The sequence below is a fragment of the Pleurodeles waltl genome, chromosome 6 (assembly GCF_031143425.1).
Source record: "Pleurodeles waltl isolate 20211129_DDA chromosome 6, aPleWal1.hap1.20221129, whole genome shotgun sequence".
Classification (NCBI taxonomy): Eukaryota; Metazoa; Chordata; class Amphibia; order Caudata; family Salamandridae; genus Pleurodeles; species Pleurodeles waltl.
The window spans coordinates 1,676,779,865-1,676,804,222 of NC_090445.1; the positions used below are offsets into that span (position 1 = coordinate 1,676,779,865).

The 24,358-nt window shown below is 39.3% G+C and overlaps 1 protein-coding gene across 3 annotated transcripts in view; it reads left to right on the top strand.

Moving 5' to 3' along the window:
* Positions 1–24,358, top strand: part of FBXW2 (F-box and WD repeat domain containing 2) — a 71,122-nt gene that overhangs the window by 9,064 nt on the left and 37,700 nt on the right. For all 3 annotated transcript variants that reach the window (XM_069241694.1, XM_069241692.1, XM_069241695.1), the window contains 2 exons: positions 21,059–21,236; positions 23,737–24,246. In XM_069241694.1, coding sequence (XP_069097795.1) covers positions 21,176–21,236; positions 23,737–24,246 — 571 coding nt within the window. In that variant the 5' untranslated portion in view covers positions 21,059–21,175. The remainder of the gene's footprint in view (positions 1–21,058; positions 21,237–23,736; positions 24,247–24,358) is intronic.

Below are 24,358 nucleotides of genomic sequence, written 5' to 3' on the forward strand. Positions count from 1 at the left end.
TGGGTTTACTTGTGGTGTTTTATAAATATATGTTGATGGAGCTATTCCATATTATGGAATGAGCTCTTGTTATTGACTACAATATGTAGTTTAATTTATAATCTTCAATCACATTCAGCTGAGGTGTCATCAATACATTTTGTAAGGTGATTTATGTATTTATTTTGGAAACATTGTAGCTGTCTTGCAAACAGATTTCTTGTATAAAGAGTGAGGGCGACACCAAAAGCTCACCATTCTGAGTTTTCTCTTTACTTTAGATGGTTTTGGCTTGAGTGCCCGACTGTTGCTTTGCGGCCTGCAACTTCCGAGCGGGTCTCTGCCTCGACCAGACCCAACCGAGAGGAAAGGCTTCCATACTGAGGGCACGTTGCAATTCATCTGCGTGACCTCTGACTCCCGAGTGGGTGTCCTGACAACAGGAAGACCCGGCCGGGGGAGGGGAGTGATCAGAGGGCAAGGCTGTCCATGCCTTGCACCTTTTCTGCACGGCCCATAATCCCAAGCGGAACTCTTCACAACAAGGGGACCCAGCGGGGAAGAGGAGAGGCGAGTGCCTATCGCACAGAGGGCACTAATAAATAACTTACCTGGTGATGTCCTAAACTGCCAAAAGGCTTCTGCTGCGCCCTGGGCCTGGCAGTGATTTGCCTTTTCATTATGAGATGCTGAAGCGTTTCACCCCCACCCCGCCCTTTTTCACAAGTAATGGGAAGTAAAGACGGTCTATATTTTAATAAAAGGGATCTATCACGTTTTTAGTTTGAAGCTTGTTTATACGAATGGTTGCCATAGTTATGCAATTTAAATAAAGAATGCCCGTTGGAATAACAGTCTTGCCGAACAATATCTGTCGGCTGCCTTTTCATTGGCCTCAATCTACCTTTGGCTGTGTACTAGGGTAAATTATATTATTTAAATATTATTAATTTTTAATCAATTAAATAAGGTAAATTATATTGCTTACCTTGTTATTATACAACTTATAATTAATTTGATGGCATGGCTGCGGAGAGTAGTTTTCCTCAGATGGAGTTTGGGGAAGAAATGTTTAAAAAAATCCATTAAGGAAGCAGTTGAAGCCAAAATAACCGAAAGAAAGAGGAGTGTCCCTTCAGAAGAAGAGTAGTTCTCCATCTCTGATGTCGAAAGATCTACTATCTGGAAAAAAAGGTGGTAACGCCCTACGGAAAACAAGGCATCTCAACAGGCTTGAAGATACTGGGTCGAGGACAACGCGGAATGACACCCAGTCTGAAAATGCATGGTAGGGTAAGCACTACAAAAGGCCAAGGAAGCCACAGCGCTACAAAAGATGTTGGTGCCTGTCGCGGTACAAGCGACCATGGTGTCTTTCAAGGCACATTAGGTAACCAGGACTCATTGAGCCTTGATATATTTGATGACAATGGCAAGGGACTCAATGAGGTTGTTTATGACATGGAGGAGGACCCAGACACTCTGGGCAGCCTAGATGATGATTTACCTGGTACTTCTTCCAATAGACCCATTAAAGACCCCTTGGGTAACAAGATGTTTTCAGCAGATTCATTTAAACATCCTTGCTGTTCAGAGTGGTGGCCACTTACGCATGTGTCAAAATTTATTAAACGGTGTGTAAGAAGACCCCTTGAGAGGCACCAAAGACATTTGACGAGGACAGAATGCCTAAGAGTATTGATGACAAGGCATGTCAGGCACCAAACTTGGATCCAGAACTAATTACTTTCCTATTTAAATCTGGCAAAGATCCAAGGAAAGAACGATGCCTGAAATGATGTCAGGACTGCCTACTGAATATTATGGGTCCTTTGGCTAGAATAATAGACATGGCAGAGGAAGCACATATGAATCACTCTGAGATAGATCTAGAGCTCCTCAGAGGTTGGAGCCAGAAGGTAATTTGTATGTTGGGCAATGCCAATGCAGCACTCATAACCGAAAAAAAGAAAGTCATCTTTATGAGGATGATTCCCAAACTCTCAGACTTGGCTAATAAAGAAGCAAAGGGGGAACTTGGAGGCCTCCTATTTGGGCAAGATTTTATTAAATTGTCAAGCAAATATGTTTCCACGTTTACCACTTTGAGAAAGCCCAGTACAATTTAAGATGTGTATTCGGGGCAGAGGTTTTTGGGACTGCCGAAGAGAAGAGACTGGATGCCAGCCGAGGTGTCACCAGGTCCCAATTTCTATGCCCAAAAACAGTAGTACACTCAAGGTTTTAGAAGCTACTGCAGAGATTCCCAGACCTCAGCAGGCTTTTACCCACAAAGGGGAAGATCTAGGTTTAGAGGAGGAAAGGCAAGATCACATGGATCAATCTCCGAAGGTAGGTGGAACAATTTGCATTGGTTTTTCTCTTGTTAAGGTTGCCAAAAGATTGAAAATGTTCATTCACAGATGGGGAGATATAACAAACTACCCTGGGTTCTAGAAATCATATCAGGCTTCAGCATATACTTCTGAGTGTTGGAACTGCAAAGCAATTTTTGGGAATGTGCCAGAGCTTACCTTGGAGACAGATGGCAGTTCTTCAGGCTGGGTTGCCTGTCCGAACAATTTAGAAACAGGGGCTCATTGGTCATGTTTAGAGAGTTCCTTACATATAAACTGTTTAGAATTAATGGCAGGTCTGAACAGTCTAAGGAGCTTCAAAGCTCATTTGGTCAACAGTGTGGTCCTAATTCGCATGGACAACTCAGTTGTGTCCTTTATCAATCGCATGGGTGGCTAGAGATCAAAACAGTTAGCGGAATTAGTGGGGAATTTTTTTTATTTTTGTTGGGAAGATAAGATTATATTGTCAGCAACCAATATTCCAGGGAAATTGAAACTGAAGGTAGATTGGAATTCTCGTCAGCTCAGGGACTTCAGCGATTGGCAGATGAATTCAAAAATCTTCAGGGAGATCCAAAAACTTTGGAGTCCAATAGATTTGGATCTTTTGCCAGCAGGCTCACGCATCAGGTACCCAGATTTTTCAGCTGAAGACCAGATCCAGAAGATGTGGCAGTAGATGTGTTTGTCCAGAATTGGAACTTGGAGAGGGATTATGCCTTTCCATCGTTCGCCATGATCCAGAGGGTAGTCTGAAAAGTTTGGAAAGAGGAATGCAAATTAGTGCTAGTCACCCCCTTCTGGAGTTCACAGGTTTGGTTAGCAGTACAGAAACCATGTCTCATCCCAGTACATCAGGGTTTGCTGATGTGCCCAGATGGAGAACATCATCCTTTAGTTGTAGAGGGGAAGCTGGACCTTCTTGTTTGGAGAATATCAAGGGTTCTGCAAGACTTTCAGGAAAGGCTAAGGTTTTACTGGATAAGTCATGGGCACCAGTAACTAGGACAAGATATAGGGGAGTTATGTGCAAATAGTGTAGTTAGTGCAGGGACGGGAGTTTGAATCCCATGGAGGCTCCTGTGACTGCTTTGGCAAACTATTTAGCTGAACTGTTTTTGCCAGGTTTGTCCTACAGGACTATTACTTGTCATTTTGGGTGTTTCAGCTGGTCACGCCTTAGTAGGCGACACCACAATTGTGTATGACCTACTAATTTGCAGGATGATGAAAGGTATCCGAATCAAAGACCTCATGGGGGGGGGGAGCCGGGGGGAGGAAGGAATTTCTATAGCCCGGCACCCAGGGCATGCATACTGTTTGGGGGCCAAACACAACACATTTTCATGTTTATTTTGTCCTTGAACAAGTAGGCCCAACCCCTGTAGCACAAGCCCTTTACCTGCCAGGTTAAAGTACCACATTATGGAGCAGGGAAGGGAATTGACTGCAGTTGAGGTAATATGTGTGTCCATATGTTAATGCTTTTCGAACTTGTATTTATGGTTCATTAATGCAAAACCGTTACTATTAGGGTGAGCACTCGAAATAAACATTGTAGGTTAAAAAAAAGTGTACACATGTTTGAAAAGTTTAACAATATGAGGCTAGGCATAATACTCCCATAATGCTCTCTGATTAGATGCATATGTTTGCAGAAGCTTGTAAGCAAGATTGATGATTCTTTGCTTTCAAAATAAAATGTGCAGAAAACAATTTCAAATGGGGAAAATCTTTTCCTAAATTACTGTGAAATTTGTGGTAGTATTGCTCATAAGTATCACTTAGTAAAATGTGCTGAAGCATGCCAGTATTTCCAAAAAATATTTATAAAGGAAAAGCAGTGTAATCGTTTTCAGCAAGATTATGGGAAACATGGAAATAAAAAGTACTGGCAAAACCAACCGATCCATCATTAGTTGTCAGTCTTCTGGGTTTTTCACTGCGTGTCTTTTTTGACATGGCTTTTGTAACAATGTATTATTGTGGGAGCTGCCAGGCCCTCACCATTGTAACCAACATTGGCAAAAAGCAAAAATAAATTGGGCTTAAAAAGCACTCATTGTCACAGTATCCTGGCACTGAACAAACTACTTTGTGTGCCAATATGCTCCTTGTAGAAGAATGGAATGCAGTCACTCACAGTAAAGCCAGCCGAAAGATGACTAGAGAGAGAAACAGAATTTTAATAAAAACAAAATGACTTGGTTAATGCCAGACCTAATTGGGGGCCCAATTCTTAAATAAAGTCACAAAAGTGCACCCATGGTATATGTCTTTGCAGTAGTGGCTTTCATGAATTCACAAGGATTTACAGAAGTAGACCAGGAAATCGTACTCCTAGATAATATTTGTGAGCTGTATTTTAGCACAAGCAGATATACGTGTAGATTTGCTCATGTGAACTTTTATTGAACGTTTACAAGTTTGCGTTCCCTCCAACCACTTTGTCCCCAACCCTGGAAGAACTTTTGCTTCTGTCCTTGTCAGGAGCAAATTTCCAACCTTTCCCCGTCTTTGGAAAACATTACCGAAGAGCTTGTGAAAATCTTTAAAACATGCAAGTTAGTAGGTTTGAAAAGACCCAAAGGATTTCAGCTCTGGAACTATTGCTTATTGCTTCCTCCAGCCATAGTATGTAAATCTGCAGAAAGGTGGAAAAATAAGTAAATTGCTATAGTGGGCTTGAAATTGCTAGTATTTAAGCCCTAATATAGTATTAGCCCTGGCATATTCAGAAAGGCTGTTATCTGAGCTCTTACATAATGAGAGTGCTGCCATAATTTGTCGTCACACTAAATGGCATCAAAGGGACAAGTAGATTTTATTACAGGACAAGTAGATTTAAGAAGCAACCTGTTCCATGGACAAGCAGATTTTTTTAAATTAAATTCCACACCCCTACTCCTAGACCTCATTATTCTTTCCTTTGGGATGTTAATGTCGTTTTCAAACTCTTTGGCTCATGGCCACGTAATTGTTATCTTTATATAAGACAGATTTCACATAAATTAGCAACTCTTCTCTGCCTAATATCTTTCAGAAGGGTTACATATGTTAAACTTTTGGAAGTCTGTAGCAGGATTTATTCTTCAGATGGTGTTCATTTTGACATTTGGAAAAAGACAAAGAATATGTCTAGCCGTATTTTCTATCCATTATTCCAAGATTGACCAATATTCTGTGTGGTAAGTTGCATGGAAGTTTATGAGCAGAAATCATGGTGAAGATGAATTTTTGATATCTTATGTGAAACCGCATACAGCATTTATACCGCCACTGTAGCCAGGTGGATTAGAGCAGTAATGAGGGAAGCAGGCATAGACCTATCGTATTCTGGTGCTCATTTAGCAAGAAATGATATGGCCAGTAAGGTTTTTTGGGCTGGTGGTACTCTCTCTGAGATTCTTAAGGCAGCAGACTGGTTGAATATGAACACTTTTTTTCAATTTCTATCTGAACCCAGTGAAGCACCCACCTCACCCTGTTTATCTTGTGTGTGTGTGTGTATGTATGTGTATGTATGTATATATATATATATATATATATATATATATATATATATATATATATATAATGTACTGTACTATATCGTATTTGGAAACAGTATTTTCAAACTATCTTTCTTCTGTGGGGAATTTTTCCTAACTGGAAAAGGCCACCAAGGATTGTCTGGTCTCCAAAGCTCCACGTTGTTTCAAGTTCAAGTTTTTTTCTCGTATCGCAGCCTAAAAAGAGGAAGACGGTTGTTGCTATGGTCATATATGCTGTAACAGGGTTCCTCTGTGGAATTGTTCACTTTATGATGTATGTTTGTTCTTTAAAGGGCTGCATGTTGGGGCAGCAATAAGGGATTTATGCATAATGATAGCCTCCGTTGTCTTTAATGAAATCAAGATTCTCTCTGCACGTTAATTTTAGAATCGTCATTCTACTGTAGGATTTAATGAGCCTGGGATTTGAAAATCTAAATCAGGATTAGGGTTTTAATAATCTATTGCAGAATACAAGAATTCCACAGTCTATAAAAGCACAGCCAAGGCTTAGTCAGGTGCTTAGTTTTCCTCCCGGTTCATGAGAGGAGGCCTCTTCCTGCCCTCTGTCTTTGACCTGTATTTCTGTGCTTGTGTTTAGCTCTTCACCCTTATTCCAGACTCTAATATAGAGCTTATCTTCAAGTGAGATGTTAAGAGCATCTTCCTACATGTTTTCCCTGCAACAGTTCTTCAAATTTCCTCTGCAGTGCCACCTTAAAGACTTTTATTGCATCCTTGGAATTATTCAATCTTTTCCTATTTTTCTTCTTCAGCGGACTCAGGGTTGAGATAGATATGGAGACTTGAATATCACATGCTTGGTTTGTAGAACTCCTGTTGGGCACCTGTGTGTCCCCTGCACCTACTTACATGAATTCTGTCTTGTCCTAAACAAGACAATTATTTTACTCTCTAGTAATTTAAAGTTATTACCCATTGAGGCAATGAATTTTCACTATAGTGCAAAAGTTACTAGAGTCATTCTTGTGTAGGCCTTTATTCCTATAGAAAGATACAGTTCATGCTCAATCCATTTAAATGAAAAAACGACATGTACATGAAGTTCATGTAAGAGCAGAGAGGAGCAGTAGCCTAGTGTTTAGGAATAAAATTTCTCTTCTGAGAGACTGCAAAAATGTTATGAGAACTTCCACCCGACAAGACAAGCTGTGTGACCACAGACTAACCGTGTCTCTTAGGTGCCTCTCCTTATATCCCTATCTCTTTTCCCCCTCTTCGCCATCAGTGCTGAGTGTAGTCTTCAGCATGTTTGGCACTGACAACAGGAAATGAGACTGGTATATACCACTTTGTTGTAATGGCTACATTTTGATTTATAATCTACTGGTGACTTGATTCTGACATTTCCTACGTATTGTTGTGATATTAATTAGATTCTCACTTCCAATGTGTTTCGGAGTCTTAGGGCTTATTGCCTTCTTATATTCTTGAATGTCTAATAACAGAATAATATCTCATTATTTAAAACCTCAATTCCTTCTAAATATTTTCACTCTATACATAAGAAAAAAATTGCCTTAAAAAAAGTGTATATGTAACGTGTTCCTGGAGACTATGGCCTAATGTAAATAGTGACAGTGACCAATATGCAATTATTGTAACAGATATGTTTTTTTAAAAAAAACAGTCTCATGCTTTGTCTCAAACTTGGTCTCTTCTTAATTGTTTACCATTGATGTGTGTGAACTTTCATGTCCTGCTGACACATGGGTTTGGGTGTTTAGTTGCCTACAGTTGTGTTACATTTGTTCCAGTTTACCTTATTTCACCTGGAATACCCTCATCAGAGGGTTATGTTTTCTTTTCTCGCATGCCAGTAAACTCTATGATGTGCGATCTCCTTTTGGACTTCTGTATTATTTATAATCCTGTTATCTTTTTTGAGGATTCACTCCTTTTACACACAATTTACCAAATTTGAATTTAAATGTCTGGCTAATCCTCAGAAGGCCAGGGCATCATAGTCTACCAAAAGTTTTTTCGGTCTGTAAGATTACTGTTGTCTCTTCTTCTTGGTGGATGAGGAAGATAGTTGCCAATTTGAAATTTAATTTGTGAATTTTAATGCTTTTCAGCATTCCTTGCAACTTGAAATAACACGTATATATGTTTAATTGATGTTTATTACACCATATGTGTACCTGGTTAGTTTGGCTGACTAGCACAAGCTGCATTGTTGATGTGAATCTCATGATCAGTAGTGCAGGCATATTAGTGTCATATTGTTCTTGGTTACTGTTGCACAAGCTATAAACTCTAAATCCCTTGGTAATAAAAGAACATTTAGTACAGTTCACACAAAGGTATGTGCTTCTGATCTGTGATAATAATACAGTGAATTAGATGGTGGTAGTTTTTTGGTTTTCAGCAGTAAACTCATTTGATTAATAGCTCTTTTGTAGACAGAGCTAGGGATGTCACGGAAGGTTCATAAAGTGTAAGATCATTATTAAAAATGGCCAGTAATCATACTATGTTTGTTTATGACAGTTCAATAAGTGCTGGTGTGTGTGTATAAAATCCTTTCTTATCAAATATGAATCTTTAGCCATTTCTTATTTTTTTTCTGCATGGACTTTAGAAGGATCTCCCAAGTTTCTATATAAAATACCTTAGTAGTTGTCTAAGAGGTATTGGTTTGATTGAATTCTTTTGATGAATACTACTTGGATGTAGGAATGTATTTCACCTTCATTCAAAGTTACATCTACTTCAATGTAATGGGGTAGTGGGTCCTACTATGTTGAGTGTGAAATGTATTGATGAATTGTGTTTTTTAAGTTGTTCAGAAAACTTTAGTTCGCCCCTAGTTCCCCTCCAGATGCCAAATATGTATTCGATGAACATTTGTCAGCAAAATGTTTCTTGCATGAGTCACTGATTTTCAATATGCATTCTGTCTCAAAGTGCTACATGAAAATATTGGGACATGTAGGAATGTATTTTGTTAGTTTTAAATCTTTTGCTGTAGAATTCATTCCACACCGGTTAGATCTACAGTGTGAGGGACTGACTAATTTGATTCTTCATTTTTAGTGTAAAGGGTATGTATTTATCTGTGTAAGGTTCAGTAGTCTAAACCTACCCTATGGCGTCTTGCTGCTACTAAGCCACAAGGACATAAGCATATTGGGTGCAAAGTAAGATCAGAAAATATTGACAACAAATTAAAGGCTCTGATCTTCTCAATGGATGTTTACAATCCATTAACTGATAGTTGTAGGGGGTCATTTACATTGATGGCTAGAGGCTTTCAAAGGGGAGTAATGCCAGATGTTATCACACATCACAGTGACTTTTTTCCGGGCTCATGTGCATTTTCAGTACTATAGATTAGACTGGCATGGAATGAGTTTTATTAAATAAGCATAAATTACTTTATAGTACTCTTTCTACTATCTCCTCTGGTACTCAAAAATTCAAAAGTCAGACCTCCCCTGTAATTCTACATATGGGGCAGTTTAGTTGGTTCATTATTTCCTTCTCAAAAATTTCTCCAGAATGACGTGGCAACACAGTTGTCTGTTTCTTTCATTTCTGCAACTATATATGTATTGTAGCAGCTTTTAAAAAAATAAAAAGTTTTAGGGAACTGTGCCTTCTGTCACAGATAGGCTTACAATCTCTGTATTGACAATGTAAATAAATCTGACCAATTCTGAATAGATGTTGGGCCTAAATCTAGTGAAGCGCCGATGATCCTAGAGCAGTACGGTTCATCTGTATGTGCCCAAAAGATTGAAATTCCACAGTAGTGAAATAGAAGTATTAGATGGATCAACCCACTCTTCAAATTTCTTATTTTTCTTGCTTGCATGGATATCTGAATACCTTTGTGTAAAATAATTAGGTTCATTTCTGTTTTTTGAATAATTTTTCAAAGAAGATTTTATTCTGTGCTTCAGCATGCTGTTGTGCACTGCTGGTAAGATATCTGTTTCTGGTGGTTTGTTCTTAATTTATAATTGTGATGCCCAAATAAAATTTTATTATCTTTAAGATCATTTTTCCATTTTAATTTTACTTTACTTAATTTCGTCCAGATATCCTCTAGCCTTTCTGTGAAGCATTTCCGCCCTACTTAGTGATTACATATTTTCCTTTAAGACTTTAACTGTTTGACTGCCGGGGTGTGTACTCATATCAATGGCAAATATTTTCTCCAATTTATTTTTCCACCCCTTGAGCAAACATTAAGGTGGGTACTTTACTTGAAATTCTAGATGTGTAAGTATATGTCCTAAGGGTACCCTCGGGACCCATGCTTCTAATATTCCTTTGTATTATTGGGGCAGTCACAATGTTTATACGGCTATACTATTCAGAAAGCTTTTCGGTGAGTACCATGGAAACTTTTCTAGTGGATAGTGTAGAAGTGCTTAGTGGTTGAGATTGTGAGCCCTAGATGTAAGTATGAAACTATTAATGTTGAAGCAGGGCTAATTCTCCACACATTGCTGGTTTCTGGCTGTTCTACTGTTTACCTTGAATATCGTTCTCCACAACCCTTCTTCAGTTAGGCATAAATGTATAAGAAGCTTGTAATGTGGTTGGAGCCATAATTCACTATTGAGTCCCACTTTATATGCAGAATGCTAAGAGTAAGCTATGAATACATCATTATTTTAAACTCAGTCAGTACAATAAGCTAATAAGCTCTGAACCTTGAGCTGTGCCTCTTTCATTTAGTGACATTGCTGCACATATTCACATCTGAATGTCTTTTGTGCTTGAACGTCTAGTCACTTTCCTTCCTAGTGGAACAAAGTCACATTGTTATCTGTCTGCAAGCCTTTGTGACCGTGTGGCGTTACAGAATCAAAATAAAAGTACTCTGCCATAATTCAAACATATAGTTTTGTTATTATTGGACTAGGATTTTCTCTTTCTTTTGAAGAATCTATAACGATCAATGTGAGTGGGAGGATTTACAAGTCGTTTTCCTTAGATTTATTATTTGAATTTCGATATTTTGTAATATGCAGCATGAAGTCTGTAAAAACATCAATGTAAACGTCACTCTTTGCTTGATAATATTGGCAACTAAGATTTCAAATAGTAATTCTATTTTTATCTACATTGCATACATTTTGCGGATTGGTGCATACCGTATACATACTGTGCAGTTAACTCACCTGAAGGACACCTTTCCTAATTTTTATATTTATACCTTAAACGAGTGCTACAAGAAATAAAATAAAAGATGCACAAGCAGTTGAAGATTGACACATTCTTTATTGCTTCTATATCATTTTGTGATCATGTCTATGCTGCATTAATCTTCACATTGTTAGTTCTAACCATTTTGCAGCAAAATAAGTGACCACATGAATCTTTGAGCATTCTGTTTATCAGAAATATTGAATCATTAAGGCAATGTATCTAAGCCTTGTTCCCATCCGTTACGTTTATATTTTTATATGCAATCTTTCCACTTCCTGGAAAAGTTTTTTGCAAGTATATGTCTAAAATATTGATCCATTAGGACGACAAATTTAAGAACTGTTCATCTACTACCTTTACATTTTTATATGCAATATTTCAATTTTCTGGTTTTTGGTTTGGCTTTTATGGCACTTTATGCCAGCTGTGTGGCTCAGTGAGCTAATCACTCCGCTGACATTTTCCTTCCTCAGCAGGCCACTAATTTTGAATCCGATCAAGGCCAATTTAGCCTTGCATCCTTCTGAGATAAGTATATTGCATATCATTAAATTGGGGAATACGACTCCATCTAAATTGCATAGAAAAGGCAGATGTGTGATAATGATTTAGATAGAGAACATAATCGTCATTGTTATTATTATTACCAGTACTCTATCACCGTTCAACTTATTAGGTTGTCTATATGTATCCTCAGACTGGAAGTGCATCCATCAGATTTTTAAGTCTTTTTTCAGGAGAATCAAAAACACTGCTGCATTATGCTTTACCTTTGTGCGTATGTTGTAGCAAGCAGCATTAAAGAGTTGTGTTCCACTGATGTAGCATGAACAGTCTTTTATTTCATACACCTTTTTATGACTGTGACCAGTTCTTCGCCATAATGTTGGTTGTCTGTCTAATTTTGAAGTGAGATCATTTTGATGGTGAGCATTCTATTGCTCGGCATAGTGTGTGAGACCTCGCTAGTGTAGTAATATGCACTATATGCGCATGAGGAAGGAGGACCTGATAAGAATGAGATGGTGTTAGCTAACAATCTTTTCCTGTGTGTGTGTGTGTACAGAAGGAAGAATCTGATATTGCCTGTTACCGTGTTGTGATACTCCTTGTGACTGTAGGCCTAAAAAAATGATACAAATTTTACGAGACCTGCAGGTTGAGTAACTCGAATAATCTACACGACCTAACTGTAATGTACTTGACCCATAAACGGTTCTCTTATTGTATGATTCTAGGCAGTTAGTTCAGAGTCACCTTTTTCTTAATTCTCACATACATGTGCACCTTCCAATATGTGGGCTCAGCATTTTTGCTACACAAAAAAACCTCTTATGTTTGATTAAATTGACAAAATGTTTGTTCGATGTATAATTAGAATCTAGCCCACATATAGGGGACAAATGATCCATGCCATGCCTCTTAGTTTACCAATAGCATTTCCATCGAGACAGGAGTTTCACAGTTTATGTTTAAACACTCACTTTTAATAAATATATTACTAAAGTACGATGTAGTAGCATACTGTCATTTACAGACAGTAAATTTCCAAGAAATGTCCAAAAACCTTCCCACTAACTTGCAGCTTTACTGATAAAACTCTATAGAGTATTAACGGTAACCTGTCAAAACTGGGTTTCATAAAACATATGTATCTCTTGCATATCACTAAGTAAAGAGTTCTAATTTGTTTTCCTCCTTTTTAAATATTTTTTTTTTCATCACACATAAGTACAAACAAGCATTTTCAATGCAACGGATCTCGCATTTGTTCGAGTTAGAGCTATTAGCGTTGTAAAGCAAAACAAAACGCAGCGCGATCGCACTATGTAAAATGCAGCGCAATCGCACTGCTTCGAAAAAATAAACAGATAAAGTAGTCCGAACTCCAGGCTGAAAACATCGAGCCTCGTATGTTTTTGGTACTTTACCGGTGCTGTGTAGGTGGACCAAACATCAGAAAAGGCATGACGTATGCATGCCTTTCACAAATGAAAGCAAGCGGATTTTAAAAGGCAAGCCCACGAACCAATGTAGGTGACTGACAAGGCATGGGCATGGTTTGAAGCCCAAAGAGAGATTACAGAATGGACAGAGCACTTTGTGCTCGCCCATAAAAATGGGCTTTCACAACTATGGAAATATATTTTGAAATGATTTTTCAGTTGACTTAGTGTGAAATTAAACACTTCGGTTTTTCCTAACAAAGAACATTTAAATAATTATTTTTACAGCAGGTCAGAGAAGTTCACCTTACAAAATCCTGGAACTGCAGTGTGAAGGGAAATTCATTGGAAGACAAACTGACTTTTGACCTCTGTCTCTCAACAGAGAGCAAATGTGACAACATAGCAATATTTATTGCTCCTTTACTTTCTGACTGAACAGAACCTGTTCATTGTCAACTGCCACAAGGGGTGAGGAGGTCCTAAAAATAGCTAGACCTGATAAAAAATAACTTGCCCTAGAGAGTGGTTTTCGAGGCCTGTGACTGGCTTGCCTCTTATCCTTTTATGTGACCATGCTTAGTGCAGAAACGAGAGGACCAGCCATGTCCAAAGGAGGAAACTAACAGCTGCCACCACTGTGCATTCCCATAGCATTGTTTCACAGTTTAGATTACACATTCGATTTGATTAATAAATTAAAGGGCAGAGTAGTACAGATAGGGTTACCTAAAGAAATAGGGACAGGGCTGTGCTCTCCACACTCTGACCTTCATACTTCTGTGGTTCAAAGAATCTATTCTGTCTGAACAAGATACCTGCATATGCTGACTACTTCATGCTACCACTTCCAGTCTACCAGAATTATGATTGCTATATGGCCTCTGCCTCTCAAGTTAAACAAGGAGTGCTACAGAATGGAATGACATAAAAAGATACACCATAGGAGTAAAACATTAATTGCTGTAAGGTAGCTTTTTTTACCTTTGTCTGAAAAATCCTGTGGGTCTGTTACATATCTGATATTTTGTTTTACAGGGTTCCGTCCTTCAGAGCCCCGACTAAACTATTTTCAGTGGGGCCGCCTAGGAGTGCATTGCACCTTTTTAAGATCCAGTATTAAAACACACAATAAAAGCACTTTCACTGTAGGAGGCTAATTGAGTTTACTAATGCTAGTTTCTTGTAATAGTAGTATCAAACCATCCAGCATGCATGTTTAAGCAATAATATCTAGAAGTGTTAGATCATTAATAATATTTTTTATTCAGTCATCCCAGAAACCTTAACGCACATTAGTGAATCTCAACTTACACATTTATCAAAATGGTTTATTTATATTTCATTAACAAAAATATCCAAGTACTATTATAAAAAAAAAAATCTAATGTATTGTCTGAGTCCATTACCTTGTAGACAAACATTTATATTAACTTGATTCATTAAAAGATGTAATTTTTTTCACCAAGGCTCGGTTAAAAACTGATACAAAGCCACATTGAATGATGATGTAACCCTTGACGTAGAGCACACGTTCTTATACCATGCTCCAGAGTTTGTCTCAAAATCGAAGTAACCGCAGATAAGATTAAGGCTGTAGAAGAAGAATGCAGAACCTTTTTAATGCTTAAGGTGGTTATCCAGATTCTTTTAGGTTTCACATAGCATCACAACCCCATATCCAAATGCTTCCTATGCTTAATATTCATTAGGACTTGTTCCATGGCCTGTTACTGCATGTTTCTTTTAACTATATTTCTGTTGTTGTAGATTCCCTTCTTCAGTTAACACACCTTTAAATTATAGGTCCTCATCCAGTGCCACCCAAAAGTGAAGCAAGGGCTCTACAGCATCTCCTCTGCGCCCTCCTTTTTTTAATCAAATTATCTCCAATAGTTAACTACTTTCTTTCTGAAGACCGTCCTATAATTGTCCTGGCATGTTATATAACAGCCAGTCCTTGACAGTACAGACTTTACTCTCTTGAAAGCGGCAAAATAATTAGTTTTTATGAAATGTAAGTCTTTTCCAGGATTAGACCTTCAATTCTCTCATATCTCAGTATTTACACCCACTTTGATTGGAACACTGTTAAAATAGGCTGACTTGTTTGCAGCATTAGCTTTTGTAACTTTATCTGCTTTATAACAGGGTCACCAAAGAATAGTCAATTGAATTAGCTCACTACAATGGCTGTTGCTGTCGTACTGTGTCATCATTTAGTTAATGGGGACCCGGTCAGTCTGGAGTGAAATGTGTCCTTCAAGTAATCCCAAGTCTTCACTTCCTTAATGTAAAATGCCAAAATTAAGATTATTTGTTTGAATGCACGTTATTTCTAGGGCATTCTTTGTAGTATAGATGGCCACGGCATCAAGTGGATGTTGCTGGCTGACTGTACGAAATGACCAACATTTGTGTGGTTACCCCCCAGAGCTCTGTGCACTTTACCCCTGCTAACCAGTAGTAAAGTGACTATGCTCCTCATTTTAACATGGTGGAGTTAGCATACTCCTAATTGGCATGTTTAGTTTGCCTAGAAGTCCTTAGTACATGGCGCATTCTCCAGAACAGTTTCTGGACCTGAGGAAGAACAGAAGAGTACTAGTCCTGCTGTTTGTGATCTGAGATGAGCCCCGAAAGACTGGCCCTGCTCTCTCTTGTGCCTAGGACAAAGAAGTGGTCTTCATGGGTCATAAGGCTGACCTCCTTTTTAAGCAACAGGAATACAACAAGCTACAACAGGTGTTTCCCTCAACTACCCAGATGACCAGTTCTAAATGGCCCTTCCCTGGACCCTGTTCATGGCCTCTTCTGGGGTGAATCCTGACCCTCCAGTACTGTTCATGAGGTCCTGGAACACTTGGCTGTGTGTGACTGGACTTCTCCTACCACCTCCGAAAACCTAGGACTTAGAAACTTCTTCAACTCCAAGATCTGGACATCCGGGTCCAACGTTCTAAGCCAATCAGCCCAGCAGCAACACTTTGGGTGGAAAATTAAGGTTTCTCCCGCTTGGAGCTTCTCCACAGCAGCAAATGCAATTGAGCCATCCTTGACTACAGAATGCAGCTTTGGGTTCTGAGCTCTGAAAAAATGACTTAAGTGCAAACGTAGAAGTCGTAGCTGGGTTAAGGCACAAACGTTATCTGGCTGGTGAGATGACTTTTCTGGATGAGAAATATGACCTTTCCTGTGCAACGATTTTACCACCTAAACCAACAGCCTCATATGAATTGCATCTACATTCAATGGCTATCCAATCTCGTGGGGCCACTTTGGCTACAGCCAGCTGCCTTACTCCACTGAGGATTTTCAGCTTCTGTTTTAAGACTAAGACCCAAGATAAAATCTCTGGCCAGGTCGACACTTGTTTCTAAATCCGACCCGCGCTCCATTGCAGTTGGCCACAAATCGCCCTAGCTCCCAATCTACAGTTAACTGCTGTTGCCACCTCCAATTTTTAGCACTATTATTTACAACTTTAAAAATGCTTAGAAGTTCCCCTTCTTGTATTTTTGTTGTTCTGTTGTCATGTTAACTTTTATAATTTTCTCTATGTTTTCTATTTAGATTTGGGTGTTTTATTGTGTTGTGTTTTGACTTTATCACTGTTTTGGTACTGCATGCATTCTTTACATATTGCCATAAGTTAAGCCTACGTTCTCTGTGCTCCCAGGGGTTTGAGCGCAGTGTAATTTTGTACCTTTTGATTATTAATCCTAACAAGGTCAGTGATTTATTACTCAAGTGGATAGTCACCCTCCCTTGAATAATATAACCATTTCTTATACTACCAACAGTTAAACACTTAGAATGGTGTAATTGGCATAGAGCAACATAGGGTTGTGCAGCTGCGTAATGTGGGTATATTGCACCATGTCCACTATGTTGTGATAGCATGTATTTATTTAAGAAGTGCATCTTTGCCAAAGATGTCTCTAGGGTCTAGTTAGGGAACTAATTTGACTCTTTCCTCGAAGGACCTGGTATTGAGCTTCTTCCTGAAGAAGGTATGCAAGGTAATGTTTTAAATGCTTAGAGGGAGTTCCACCTTTTAGTAGCAAGCAGAGAGAACACTTTACCACCAAACAATTTGTGAAAATCTAGTACCTATAGAAAATGCTAGTGAGAAGAGCAGAGGTAACAAGAAGGGTGGTGGTTGATGATTTTGTGTATGAGAAAGCTTGGTCTTGAATCGTGTAGGTATTTATGAATCATGCATGGGATCTGAAATGAAGTCTGTTGCTGATAGAGAGCCCATGTAACTGAGTTAAAATTTGTATACTGCAGCAAAGGAAGGAGATGAGATACTAAGTCTAGCAGCTTGATTTTGAATTGCTTGGTGATATTGTAGTAGGGTTTTATTTATTCCCAGGTAGGGTGTCTAGCAGCAATTGAGCCTGGATCCAAACAGAGCTGAGATTGCATCAGAGGTCAGCTATGGCAGGATAGGATTCAGCTTGCGCATCTGGAAGATGCATGGTGAGATAACTGACACGATCTGAGCCTCCATCTCTGTGGATGTAAATCCATTCTTACACCTATGTTTTACAACTCATACTAGAAGGAGGAAAGGGGCCACATAAACTGTATCAGAACAGCCAGAATTTTCACATACTCCATCTGCTATTGAGAGGTAACTTGAAACCTTTGTTGTTAAAGTTTAATTTCCCGCTCATCAAATCCAAATCTATGGAAGACTGTTTGAAACAGCCAGGACAGTTATAAATATTTGTCAGTTCCTTCCATGTTGGCTCCCACTGTCACAAATTGACTAAAATTGGTAGTTTTGGGGCGTTTTGGGGTTTACATTTTGATTTTGATCCTTTGTGGTTACTTATCATTACGGATAAAAGTTTACTCTTTTTAATGAATCTTGGTTTGGACATTTACATATATTGGTGTTTGAGCATTTGTCTTTCACTAGTCCCGAACCACCTCCTTTAGAGTTTGGTGGCCAACACAAGCACAAGAAATTCATGTTGAGAATAGATTTGCACTGTGATCTATGAATTTCTGTACCAGCTTTTCTAATTTGCTTTAAAAATTGGCAACAACCCATGACACCTTTTGCAATTTCATGCTTATCGTACCATTGAGTGCTTAGTCCCAGCCTACTTTTTCCACTGTGACAGCCTGTAAATGAGGTCACAAGTCTAGAGCTCATTTCTGCTGTCTTCTTTTGAGCCAAGATATACCTTTAAAATGTGCTTGTTTGCCTCTTTGGGGGCCCCTTTATGGAGAGCTGAAGAAGCTTTTCTGTAATGTGTGTTAAAGTCTTTGGTCACTGTGTCCCCCGAGTTTGCGAGGCCCAACCCTCAATATGTGTGTCGGAGTAAGAGTGATCACCCTTTTTGTTATGAGGTATCATCAAACTGATAAAAAATACCACAGTCATTGTCAATGAAATAATCACTGTAAAGAAGCCAAGAACAATCAAGACCTTCACATACATGTGAATTTTACAGCGTTATATTCCTTGTAAAAGTATGATAGCCAACTTTGCTGAGATTTGGCTGGCCCTGTGTTTTATTTAACTAAATGGTAAATTGTAGTTAGTGTTGCAGCATAGTTTGAAGTGGCTTACTTTCTCATTTTGCATGTGCTGCTCGTAGCTTACTTTTTCTCTATCTCACCTTAAGGCCAACCTGATTTGTAAGCCTTATTATTATATAATAGGACATGGACTTTCATGTCATAGTGTAACACAGCTGTAGGTACCATTATACCCATTAATTCAATGTCATGGAAAGGTGTGACAAGGTATCTTTTCCATGTGAAGTTGTTACTGTTAGTTTGTAATCTCACCCTCCACATGCTTTGCCCAAAATAGTACTAGTGTTTAGATTATAGAGATTGAACGTCTGACGTGGTATTTTAGTAACTCATTTGGCAAGGTTAGCAGTGATATTGCTCCATTATTAGCAGCCCTGTTATTGTTGCTTGCCTCATTATAGGCCCTATCGTAATGTGTTTCCACCCCTGTTCCCCTCTTGTGTTCTTCATGCCCAGCTTACACTCACCCTGTCATTCCCTTCTTATCTCCTGCTGCTCCTCGTCCCTCCATGTGCCCTTCCCCCCCAACTATATTCACTCTCTGGCCTCTACTGTGTCATTCTTCCACCGACCCGACAGACCCTTCCACTGATGTGTTAGCTCTCTCTCTGCCTGCGTATGTCTCAAGCGTTTCAGCTAATGAACGATACAATAATAATTTGACTGCTAAAATGGGTTACGTCTTCGCATCTCCTCTTTTACCTTTATGAGGTATTGAAAGGATTTGATGCTTTCCACCTGCTGATGGTGGTCTACGTAACCCATTGATATGAAAAGCTGCCCCTTCGAAACCAAGACATGATTCCTCTCTGCACTTCACAATGGAGACATTAAATTGCTGCTTTCTTTCTTTAACAGTACTCAATGGAAAAAAAGTAATTTCTTTTAAGACGTTTCTGAGAATTACTGTTCAAGCGTTTATTAAGTAGTCAGACTAAAGAAGGTGGCATTTTCTTGCCTCTATCGGTCAGCATCGGTAGTAGAGACCCAAAGTGTCTCGATCACTCCCAAATTTAAAGGTTTATGTAGACAGTTTCACCATAGAAAATGACTGAAAACTGTAGTGTCAGCACAATGCGAGCACAAGTATCATTATATTGGCAGACCATATTTTAGCATTATAAAACATCATATAGTTCTACAATCCTAACACAAATTCGCTCCATGAATGTTGATGTGCTCCTTCTAACCTAATGACATCTAGAGGTGTCAGAACAAACTAGTTATGTAAACAATAGATAACTCTCTTAAATGAATGAAATACAGCGTGCACGCAGGGAGAGGTTTGGAAAGTATTTAAAAGCCTCCTCCGGACAATTCTTTGTGAACAAACATGTCATTCAAAATAAGCAGTGCACGTTTTGCTTTATGCGGTGTCAATGAGAAATATACAGTCAGCAGCCATCTTTACAAAAAATTAAGTGGAGGCCTATCTAACATTAGGCAATTAAAAAAAGTTCTACATATCCTCTCTTGTCTTTTCAATTCTAAAAAACTCCTATTAACGCCATAATATGTAACACCTTGGTCACAGCACTGTACTCCTACTTACTTGTCAATTTAGGTAAGTTATTTATTTCTGCTACCCTGATTCTAGTTGGTTGTCTCTGGTTTGCTTACATCATCATATAGTGATGTCACAATCAAGTTGCAGTCGCTTTGGACAGCTGAGTCAGTAAGAGATGGCTACCCTAAGGTCAGCAGCAAAGCAGTTTCATTACACAGCCTGAAGAGCATGGCTATTTGATTGTAATTTGGGACCTCTTATCTTAATATCGGTTTTAGAGGAAACCTCTAGCTCATCACAGACAACATTCACAGATTGAGTCCAGAACAAAGTAAGCTTCTTATACGGAGCTTTCATTTAGCCACTAGTTCTTTAGGGATTTATCTGCAATATAAGATGTGCTGGCTGTGGACTATGGTGTGGGGGTAAATTTTGTGACATATGTTAAACAGTTATGGGAAATATAATTTACAAATATCATCACCTTACAAAACTAACTAACTTCAAAATTCATTTCCAAGCTTTTTTAAAAGCTAATATTTCACTAAATAAAGAACTGGTAGAATTTTTTGTTTCATGTTTAGATTTTAAACTTTGTGTCCACATGCTATTTTGTTCAGTCGACTTTGTGAGAAAGGCTGTGTGTTTTGGCAATACTCAGAGGGGTCAAAAGAAAATATTTTGTCTCGCCCTCTTGAAAATTAAAATATGTAATCTTATGAGTGAAAAAGAAGCTAGGTTATATCTGTCATGCTTTATATTACGCCCAATTTCAAATTGATTTTTCCTTTGTGTCAGAAGTGGCGTGCTAAAAATTTAGCCCAATTTTGAAACCGTTGTTTTTTCCCCTTTTGTGTCTTGTTTCCAAAATCATTTTCCTTGTAATATTCCTTGTAATATTTGTATTTCCATTTTGTTTAAAAAGCGAGTATAAACTTGGAACCCCAGGATGCTGCAGTGCTGATAATTCTAATTAATTTTGAGCAGGCCACTCTGCAGGAGAAATGAGACGAAACAGCATTGAACTTAACCACATCTAGCCAAACCTAACCTGCCAACTGACAAATACGGCGCCTGATCGGATCTGCACTGTGAAAGTTTCAAATGAAGCCAGCATGTATACTCTGTGTGGGACAAATTAATTTGAAGTCTACAAACTCCTTTGGTAAGTTAATATATATCTTATAATTTCACATTTGTAAATAGCACAAACTGGAGGTGATGCACATTGACAGTACCTGATAACAACCTGATGTTCTTAGGGTTTGAAGTAGCTTCTCTTTGTTGCTGAAGAGATTTTATGGATAAGGATTTGGAGAATTCCTACATTCTGGTAATTTCAATTAATCAAGGTGCAGGTTTTGCTGATCTTCTTCACAGCATAGGTAAAAGTTCTATGGTATCTGGCTACTGCTCACTGCAGAATTTGGGGCTTCCTCAAAGGTCGCTTGTAACATTCTTGGAAATTGAATTGTACCTTCAGAGAGCAGGCACCATCTTTACTCAGCAAAAACAACAAGTGATGGACGGAATGCTGAACATTGTCAAACATTCACCCCCAGTACAGTGATCTGGGCCTAAATCCATCGTTTTTTTGCTGCCCATGCCATTCCAGTTTGGACCCAGCCATATGCAAATCAGTCTTGACCCTGTTCCCCATGGGAACAGTCCAGCCCGAACTGCTAGGCCAGGTCTTCCCTGGACTGGAAACAAGCATCCTGGGACCGGTTTCGGGGTTTCACCCCTCATCAGCCAGGCTAGCTTGAATCCAGTGGCATGGGAAGCACAGGACCCAAGTCTGGGCATACCCTTCCCACTTAGGGTGACAAAGCAAAAACAACAAGTGATGGACGGAATGCTGAACATTGTCAAACATTCACCCCCAGTACAGTGATCTGGGCCTAAATCCATCGTTTTTTTGCTGCTCATGCCATTCCAGTTTGGATCCAGCCATATGCAAATCAGTCTTGACCCTGTTCCCCATGGGAACAGTCCAGCCCGAACTGCTAGGCCAGGTCTTCCCTGGACTGGAAACAAGCATCCTGGGACCGGTTTCGGGGTTTCACCCCTCATCAGCCAGGCTAGCTTGAATCCAGTGGCATGGGAAGCACGGGACCCACGTCTGGGCATACCCTTCCCACTTAGGGCGACAAAGCAAAAACAACAAGTGATGGACGGAATGCTGAACATTGTCAAACATTCACCCCCAGTGAACAATGGATTAAACCCTGATCTATGACTGGGGACAGGTCGATTTCTCACTCCTCTGTCGTCCAGCTTTAGATCAGCAGTGAAGCAATGCAAACCTACAGTATGAATTACCAAAAAGTTGTGAAAGGTCCCCCTAGTACACTTGGACATCCCACTTTTGTGAGCGGACCTTAATTCTGTTGCCGTTTTTTGTCGTGAGGGAGCGGAGATAAATCACCTTATTACTCCATTTGAAGGAAGGTCGTTGTTTACCACCCCCTCCACTCTGTTGTGAAATTAACCATTCATAGTGGTTCCCTATGCCCCCCAGAACAGGTTTTAGTATTCCACCAGAGCCTCTGGGTACCCGCCCACCCCAATACCACTTTTGCCACCTGTGACTCACACTCTTCCTATCTCCATTCTCTCCCTTGTCTATAATATCACTTTACTCTTTACACCGCACCCACACATGCCCAACAAAACTAAACATTGTCGAGGTTGCTTTGAAATAATTTGCAGTGTTTTTGAAAAGGTGAAAACTTTGCCACTGTCAGCTACAAACAGAAATATGCTTTCTGTGCAGTGGAGCTGACTGGTGACCCAGTACTATGGTTTTGTGGCTTAAGCTAGTGAAATATATTGTCCTTTCTAAGTACTGTGCGTTGTATTGTTTTAGTAGTGATGTTTCATGGATCTGATTAAAAGCAATCAACCACTCTACGCTACTTAAACAGGGCATTGTGATTGCAACAGGTGGCGTATTAGCAAAGGCCTGCAAACAAAATGGGTGTGTGCGTCTGTTTCAGCCCTCCAAGGCACTTTTTTTTGGTATGGAGAAGCCACAGTCATTTGTGCTGCCTTTTCTGTTATACATGCATAGCAGAGCACATTTAGTTGCTGCTTATTACAAAGTAGGTATTCCTTAATGTGTGCGAGGGTATGGCATGACGAGGCTGTGCAAACCCCTTTTACAGTGCCCCGGCAGCACATTTAGAGACACGGGTGCATGGGGAAAGAAATCTTGAAAAAATGTTCTAATTGTGCGCCACTTTGGAGATGGCAGAGTGCTGCTAAGCCTGCCAGTAGCAAGAGGGTGCAGAGTGAAGACACTGAAGGTGGAGCAGGAGATGTACTGTTGAGGAAAGCCCTCGATGTTGGGGATCTGTACATGTTTGATTGCAATCAGTTCTATAAGGGCATTCAATGTCCACTACAAGGGTCTAATAATCTCCTCCAAACTCTGCGTGGAGTTAAATAAAACCTGAGGTTGAACATTTGCTCCTGGTTTTCTTGCTGCTCCACATGTGGTTAAACACTCACTTAGTTAACACATGCACAGACTGTTTTATATGTCCAAACTCGTACAACAGAAATAACTAGTAACGCTTGTATAATGTCTTTATCTTGTTTTTGCAGTGCAATATAAATTTTGTGTTGAAGCCAAACTAATGTTATATTTTTATGTGCCACAGATAAATGTGTCCATAACCCTATGGAGAAAAAGGACTATGAAACATGGCTTGAAAACATTTCAGTTACTTTTCATACTCTGACGGATTTACAGAAAAATGAAACACTGGATTATCTAATCAGCCTAAGTGGGGCAGTACAACTCCGACACCTCTCTAATAATCTAGAAACTCTTCTCAAGCGGGATTTTCTGAAACTTCTGCCACTGGAACTTAGTTTTTATCTGTTAAAATGGCTGGATCCTCAAACCCTCCTCACATGTTGCCTCGTGTCTAAGCAGTGGAATAAGGTTATAAGTGCCTGTACGGAAGTGTGGCAGACAGCCTGCAAGAAGTTAGGGTGGCAGATAGATGATTCTCTCCAGGACGCTTTGCACTGGAAGAAAGTTTACCTGAAGGCTATTTTGCGAATGAAGCAATTGAAGGACTCCAAAGCTTTTGAAAAGGCATCTTTAATTGGACATAGCGCCAGAGTTTATGCACTTTATTATCAGGATGGACTTCTTTGCACAGGTAGTGTCTAACATTTTCTTTGTTTAATGTAGACTTGTTTTATGTTGGTTGCTCTGCCACTTTTTCCAAGTGACTTGTTATTTGGATAGAGATCTGCAGATTGTTTTGATTT